This window comes from Helianthus annuus, chromosome 9 (genome assembly GCF_002127325.2).
Source record: "Helianthus annuus cultivar XRQ/B chromosome 9, HanXRQr2.0-SUNRISE, whole genome shotgun sequence".
Classification (NCBI taxonomy): domain Eukaryota; kingdom Viridiplantae; phylum Streptophyta; class Magnoliopsida; order Asterales; family Asteraceae; genus Helianthus; species Helianthus annuus.
In genome coordinates, this window is record NC_035441.2 from 23,859,549 (window position 1) to 23,867,868 (window position 8,320).

At 45.2% G+C, this 8,320-nt stretch overlaps 1 protein-coding gene across 1 annotated transcript; it reads right to left on the minus strand.

Annotated features, from left to right (window-relative positions):
* Positions 1-6,960: 6,960 nt before the first annotated feature.
* On the minus strand, positions 6,961-8,061 carry LOC110875376 (vegetative cell wall protein gp1-like). The gene has a single exon (XM_035976882.1). It carries the CDS (start codon positions 8,059-8,061, stop codon positions 6,961-6,963), a length of 1,101 nt encoding a protein of 366 aa, XP_035832775.1.
* Between the last annotated feature and the right edge of the window lie 259 nt (positions 8,062-8,320).

An 8,320-nucleotide genomic window follows, 5' to 3' on the forward strand; every position in this document is an offset into this window, starting at 1 on the left:
TACACATTTTAGGCTTCAGAAAAATCAGTTTTTCGATTTAAAACGGTCCAGTTACAGCCTGTTGAAGTCGGCTGGAAATTCAACTCAGCAAGTTGTTTACATTGTAGAAGTTATTAAAAACGCATCAACAAAGACCCTAATCATGGTTTGTTGATGAATAAATGTTCAAACCTCAATCATGCTCTAACCAACCCTAAACCAACCAGATTTCAACTTCATACAACCTTTTTATATATGGTTTTCATGCAGAATTTTAAGTACAACTTTTTAGTGTTCATCTTCTTGTGTTACATGATTATCATCCTCCTACTAAGTATTCATAACAAAGAACAAGATGGAACAAGAGTGTGAAGGGACTTACAACTAGCGCAAGGCTAGGGTAACAATCTTAGGGCAAAGATGATGAAGATGAAGCAAGCAAACAAGTCTCTTGATGCTTCACAACTTGCAACTCCTTTGAATCACCCTTAAAGCTTTGAGTGGACCTTAGGAGTAGAAGACAACAGAGATTTGAGGGTGGTGATGGGGGTGGCGGTTATTGAGCCGAGAAAGAGGGAGAGAGAAGTGAGGTGAGAGAGTGAAGGGTCTTGATTAGGTTATGTAGAGGGCTTGAGGGCTAGTGTAATGAGTGCACCATATTTTGTGCAAAGCAACAAGCAAGCAATCACCTTGGAACAATCACAAATCCTATGTCATGATTAAGATCTTGGGTGGGGTCCATGAGGGCTGAAAATCGGTTAGGGGGGGGGGGGGGTAATATGTAAAATTTTCGTAATTAGTAGGTAAGTATATAAGAGGTTAAGGGTATTTCCTAGAATAGTGGGTTTATGTCATGTTTACATGGCGTATGGGGATTTTCGTGACCATAATTAATTAAGAATGATAAAATAATATTTCTGACAATATTTTCATGTCTTGGGTAGTGTCTGGTTGTTCGGTTACGTATCGTTCCGTTAAAGCGTTTAATAGTACCGTATAGCGTCTTTTGTGCATCTTTTTGTAACGAAATTAATCCCAACACTTTGGAAAGCGTTCAGGACCATTTAGTCAATACTCTGTATAATACGAGTGTGTTAAAATTTGAATTGTTACTGAAAATGCGAAAATTCTGTATTTAAATTGCGTTTTAGGCACTTTCCGGCACTCAAACTATCACCTAGTGACATAGTCTTATGGTCCTCACTTCCCTACACTCCATATTGGTGTAGTGCTTTATCTCTGGCCCATACTGGCCTAAAAATAGTATCTGTCTATGTGCTGGCATTGTCAGCACGTGTCTGAGTTATCCGCTTACTGTGCTAACTATGCTTTGTGCATCAGGTTTGTCACTAAGAGTCTGTATGAAATAAATAGAGTGACTGTATGTAAAGAATGCACATGTATGTATGGAATGTGAATCAGTAGGCAGTTTTAAAGTGTCTGATGTAATGAAGCACAGTCATTAAGCACGTAATTAGGGTTAATTAATTTGTACAGTACCTGTAATTATGCGGGTTGTCACATTCTCCCCCCGTTAAGAAAATTTCGTCCCGAAATTTTAAGTTCTACTTCTAGTTGCAGGGGTCTTGGGGAATAAATGTGGGTACTTGGCCTTGATGCGATCCTCACGCTCCCACGTGAATTCCGGGCCGTATCATGTATTCCATCGAACTTTAACGAGTTTGACACTACTCCGGCGTGTCTTATTAACCTTCCAATCCGTAACCTCAACCGGTTCCTCAACAAAGTGGAGTGTGTCGTCAATATGAACCTCGTCAGCAGGAATAACAACTGTCTCTTAAGTTGGGCTCTTTTTCAGGTTCGATACATGGAATGTATCATGAACACCATTAAGTTCCGCAGGTAAGTCCAATTTGTATGCTACAAGCCAAATCCTTTGCAGGATTCTGAAAGGACCAATGTAACGCGGATTCAACTTCCCACGCTTTCCAAAGCGTGCCACACCCTTCCAGGGTGAAACCTTTAACAAAACCATATCCCCAACTTGAAATTCCAAAGGTTTCCTTCTTTGGTTTGCGTAGCTTTTCTGTCTGTCGCGAGCTACCTCGATGCGTTTTCGAATTTGAAAGATCTTATCTGTTGTCTCTTGAATCATTTTGGGGCCAACCAGTTGTCTATCACCCGCATCAGCCCAGCATATCGGTGATCGACACTTGCGTCCGTAAAGAGCTTCAAATGGCGCTGCTCCAATGCTTGTGTGGTAGCTGTTGTTGTACGAGAATTTGACCAAGGGTAAGTGTTTGTCCCAGCTACCACCCAGGTCCATTACACATGCTCTCAGCATATCTTCCAATGTTTGAATCGTTCGTTCACTCTGGCCATCCGTTTGTGGGTGAAATGTTGTACTCAGATTTAATTGAGAACCAAATGCCTCTTGGAAGGACTGCCAAATCCTTGATACGAAGCGTCCATCTCTATCAGAGATAATCGAGAGAGGCACTCCATGACGTGCAACAATCTCCCTCATGTATATTTCTGCCAGTTTACTCGTATTGTCCTTCTCCTTGATTGGCAGAAAGTGCGCAGACTTCATTAGTCGGTCTACTATCACCCAAATTGTATCATGGCCCTTGGGCGTCTTTGGCAATTTCGTTATGAAGTCCATGGAAATTTGTTCCCATTTCCATTGGGGTATTACAGGTTGTTGCAGGAGACCTGAAGGCTTCTGGTACTCGGCTTTAACCTTGGCGCAAGTTAAACATTTGCCAACATATATTGCAACATCGCCTTTCATCCTAGGCCACCAATAGAAATCCTTAAGATCTTGGTACATTTTATCCGCTCCCGGATGAATCGAGTATCATGACTTGTGAGCCTCATCGAATATAACCTTTCTCATTCCTCCGAACAGAGGAACCCAAATTCGATTCATGAAACACAATGTTCCTTCCTTGTTTGGCACAAACTGCTTCTCCATCCCACGGAGATACTCATCCTCAACATTCCTTTCTTTCAAGGCATCTCTCTGCGCGACACGAATGCGCAACGAGAGGTCTGTCTGGACAATCATTTCCAAAGCCCTAACCCTTATGGGCTTAATCCTTTCTTTTCGACTTAGGGCGTCAGCAACCACATTCGCCTTTCCTGGGTGATACTTGATTTCACAGTCGTAGTCGTTCAACAGCTCAACCCAGCGTCTCTGTCTCATGTTAAGTTCCTTTTGATCAAAAATGTGCTGTAGACTCTTGTGATCAATGAAGATTGTACATCTCGTCCCATACAAATAGTGTCGCCAGATCTTCAATGCGAACACCACGGCGCCTAACTCCAAGTCATGCGTGGTGTAGTTCTGCTCATGTACTTTCAGCTGGCGAGATGCATATGCTATGACCTTCTGTCGCTGCATCAACACGCATCCTAAACCCTGACGAGAGGCGTCACAATACACCACGAAGTCGTCTGTGCCTTCAGGCAGAGCTAAAATTGGTGCGTCACAAAGCTTGTTTTTCAACAACTGAAACGCTTCTTATTGCTTATCGCTCCAATCAAACTTCTTGTCCTTTTGTGTGAGTGCGGTCAGAGGTTGAGCGATTTTAGAAAAATCCTCAATGAACCTTCGATAATAACCCGCCAAACCTAAGAATTGCCGAATCTCGGTTGGCGTTTTCGGAGTCTCCCAGCTCTTGATTGCCTCGATCTTTGTGGGATCCACATGGATTCCACTTCCATTAACCACATGTCCAAGAAACTGGACTTCGCGTAACCAAAACTCACATTTCGAGAACTTAGCGTACAGCTTCTCCTTTTTAAGTAACTCTAGGATAGCTCTTAAGTGTTGCTCGTGTTCTCCCTTCATCTTCGAGTAGATCAAAATATCATTAATGAATACGATTAAGAACTTTTCGAGGTACGGCTTGCAGACTATGTTCATCAAGTCCATGAAAACTGCTGGAGCGTTTGTCAACCCAAACGGCATCACCAGAAACTCGTAATGTCCATATCGAGTTCTAAAAGCAGTTTTGGGAATACTTTCCTCTTGTATTCTCAACTGGTGATAACCTGATCTTAGATCGATCTTTGAGTAAAAACTCGAACCTTGTAGTTGATCGAACAGGTCATCGATCCTTGGCAAAGGATATCTGTTCTTGACAGTCAACTTGTTAAGCTCGCGGTAGTCTATACACATAAGAAAACTACCATCCTTCTTCTTAACGAACAAAACTGGAGCTCCCCAAGGTGAGAAGCTTGGTCTGATGAATCCCTTGTCTAACAATTCTTGGAGTTGCGTTGACAACTCTTGCATCTCTGAAGGTGCAAGTCGATAAGGTGCCTTAACCACAGGCGCGGCGCCTGGAACTAAGTCAATGTGAAATTCGACTTGTCTTGGAGGCGGCAATCCCGGCAAGTCTTCTGGAAAGACTTCAGGATATTCCTTCACAACTGGAATGTCTTCGACCTTTGGCTCAGTGGCTTCCTTATCAACAATATATGCCAAGAAGGCAACACATCCTTTCTTCAAACACTTCCTAGCTTTCAAGCAGCTAATGATCCTCAATGGTGCATCGCGTTTCTCTCCGTGAACTACAATCGTCTCTCCATCGGCCATTGGAATGCGGATGGTCTTTTCGTGACAAACCACTTCGGCTTTGTTGCAAGACAGCCAATCCATCCCTATTACCACGTCGAAACTTCCCAACTATACTGGCAGTAGGTCTAGCGTAAATTTGTGTCCTCTCAGTTCTATCATGCATCCCCTGATAACTTCACCCGTTTCCACTAGTTTCCCATTCGCCAATTCAATAGAGTACGGAATGTCTAACTTACTAGCAGCTAACCCAAGTATGTTCTTAAATTCTAACGATACGAAACTATAATCGGCACCAGTATCAAAAAGAACAGACGCATAGCGTTGATTTATAGGGAACGTACCAGTGACAACACTCGGATCTTGGCGCGCTTCCCTCGCACCAATGTTAAAAACTCGGCCTTGCGCTTGATTTAGCTTTGGGCATTCCCTTTTGAAGTGCCCAACGTCCCCGCAATTGAAGCATCCTGGCCCTCGGCCATTCCTATTTCCATTTCCGCCTCGATTTCCGTTTGTTCCCCGGTTACCAGCTTGATTCGAGGCATTCCCACGATTTCCGTTTCCCCCATTATTTCCTTGTGGCCTGTTTCCATTACCACGGTTGTTGTTATTGTAACCCCTCTGGCCACCTTGGCCTGATCCAACCCAACACGTCTCCTTTGAATGGCCCGTCTTCCCGCAAGATTCGCATTTTCTGAGTCGGCACGGGCCGGGATGATGGAACTGACATGTACCACACTTGGGCAGAGTGCCCATGTACCCTTTTCCTCTGTTCTCATCACCATTCTTGGCCCTGGTCGGTGTGCTTGATTCACTTCTCTTGCTACCACTGCTAGTTCCTTGCTTGAAGTTGGAAAACTTGCGTTTGTTTTCTCCTGACGACTCCACATGAGTCTCTTTCTTTTTCTTATCATCCTTTGAAAACTTGTTTAGCCTGATGGCTTCTTCAGTCAGTGAGATGCTTAAGTCGATGGCTTCAGTAATGGTTGCCGGTTTTGACGTTGTGACCATGCTCATAATCTGAGGTGCTAACCCCCAGATGAAACGTTCCACACGGTTGAATTCGGGCGTGACCATGTACGGCACCACAGGTGACAGATCATGAAACCTTTGAACATACTCAGCGATTTTCGGACCTTCCATCCTTAAGTTCCAAAATTCGGTTTCCAATCTCTGGATCTCAGCTCTGGAGCAATACTTCTTGCGCATCAGCTCTTTCAATTCAGCCCAAGTCATGGCGTACGCTGCAGCCTCTCCTAAGGTTTGAACTTGGAGATTCCACCATGATAGGGCACCATCAGTAAAAAGCCCAGTGATGTATGTAACTTGTTGTCCCGGTGCACATTTGCTCATTCTTATTGTCGTCTCCGTCTTTTCAGTCCAACGAGTGAAAGCCACGGCACCCCCAGTGCCATCAAAGTTTTGCGGCTTGCAATCTAAGAATTGCTTGAAAGTACACCCTGTACAAGCAATGTCATTTATGGGAATTATTAGCAGTCGCACAAGAATTGTCCAAATATAGTGTAATGTGTCTCCTATGACTGATCATTACCATTCGGAGGGTTGTTGTTGTTGTTCGAAATGTTTCCGCTTGTTTCTCCTTGAGAAGCAGCATATTGCGCAATAGCGGCAGCGATGATTCCTTGCAGTTCTGCCTGGGTAGTCGGCATGCGTGCGTCGCGTCAAGGAGGCATTTTCTAGAGGATGTTCCATATTAGTCAGGTCATAGTAAGTATAATAATCATACGTATACATAGTAACATTCATCATGCACATAACATCTCACGTCATAACCATAACACCAATAATTTTAACAAAACATGTAACGAGAATACTGCGACTGAGCTTTCATATAAATAAAACCACAATACAATGTTTGTTCCCAAAAAGAAAGTATCGTACAACCCAAGAGACTAAGGGTCACAATGCCCTTGTCTGAAATGTCTACCAAATACAACTGTCAAAGTCGAGTATCCATATGATGTCAAAAGTGGTCTTTAAAATGCAGTAAGTCTGGCTCGGTCGCTGTCTTCTAGCCAAAAATGGTCAATACCTGCAATAAATCAAAAGTGGCTATGCTGATGGCGGCGGAGGAGGCGGAAAACGAGAGAAAATCAATCGGCGCAACTGCACCAAGTCCTCCTCAAGAGCATAAGCGAAACGCAATACGAAAGCAACCTGTTGGTCAAGAGGAAGGAAACGAACATCTGAATCATGGGGTGATGCAAAAGGAGTGTGAGGTGTTGTATACAGAGTCTGGCAGGGGCATGGAGGATGTGGAGCTCTCCCCAACTCCTGGACATATTGTCTCAAGGCGTCCTACTGTAGCTGCAGTGACGTGAGCGTGTCCTCTATAGAGTATCCGACATGGAATGGATGATAAGGGTCGGATACTGGCATAACATGGGGTGATGACCATAGAAATGGCTCACCCATCAGGGCTGAAGTTGGATGTGTAGTGTGTGGTGTAATGCAACCTGTGAAGTGGTATGGGGAAACTGAGACATGAAAGGAGCAGTAGATGACACGGGTGGAGCATAATCAGGATAAGGGAGTTGTGGTAAGAACTGACTATCCCCTGACATAAATGGAGTGTGGCCGAAAGGCTGACTCGACGATCCCTCCCCAGGTTGGGGCGGAGGAATGTCCTGAAGGAAAGTGATCGGAAGGTCGGTACGATGGGCATCAGATGTGGGTGGAGGAAATACCGGAATATCAAGGGGTGCAGAAATAGGTACGGTAGGGGGAGTGACTGGGACTACATACGAAGGGTAGTCATCCTCCACAATCCACCCATTGCTGGTGTTAGCGTATCTCGGGTCAATGTGGGTAGCAAACGGTGCAAGGTCATCAAAGATAGCCATGGGATCGGGTATGGGTGCTACATCTGGAATCTCAACGGCTGGTGGTGCAACAACGGGCGCATCAATGACAGGAACAGGGTCAAGGGCAAGAATGGGCTTTGAAACGACTGGAGCGGGCTGATGATCAGCAGGCATAACAGGAATCTGATCATCTGGGAGAACAGGAGCCTCAGCAGGCTGCTCCAACTCCATCTCCTCATCACCGTCAACATGAGGAATGTAACCGAATCCCGACGGTGGGACAAAGGAAGCTATCGACTCAAAAGAACCAGAGGTAGACGAATCAGAATGAACCTCCATATCAGGAAGTTCAACAACAAGCGGAACACCGTCCTCTACCGGGGCCCCACCATCCTGGTCTCCCTCCGGGGGACCCTCGATGAGTAGGTCGATGTCACCATCGGGTAACGCGTCGAGAGGTTGTTCCTCAAAGGGAACTGCAGCGAAGGGGAGAGGGGCAGGGATTGGAACAAGGGGTGGGTCCACTCCTGGTGGGCCATCAGCTAGGGGTGCGTCGTCTCCAAAGATCGGTAGGGCAAAAGGCTGAAAATCGTCTTCATCGGTGCTCGTGGTGTCTGAGGTGTAAACTCCCGAGTCGGTGGCCATCTCGTCAGCAGAGGTGAAGGCCATCGGGTCGCTCGCGTTGGATACTCCACTACCAGACGATGCCATGGTGTCTGTAACACAACCACAACATATGCACACAAATAAGGTAAGCATGTAAACAAATAACAACGAAACCATGTATGTATCCTAGTCTTCCCAAGCTATCCTACCCAATCTCTAAGACTGAATTCCCTAGTCTCTCAGACTAACTCCCTGGCCTCTAAGACCAACCTCCCAGTCTCTAAGACTCAAATTTTCCCCAGCCTCTAAGGCTATACTTCCCCAATCTCTAAGATTGAATCCCTCAGTCTCTAAGACTGAAACC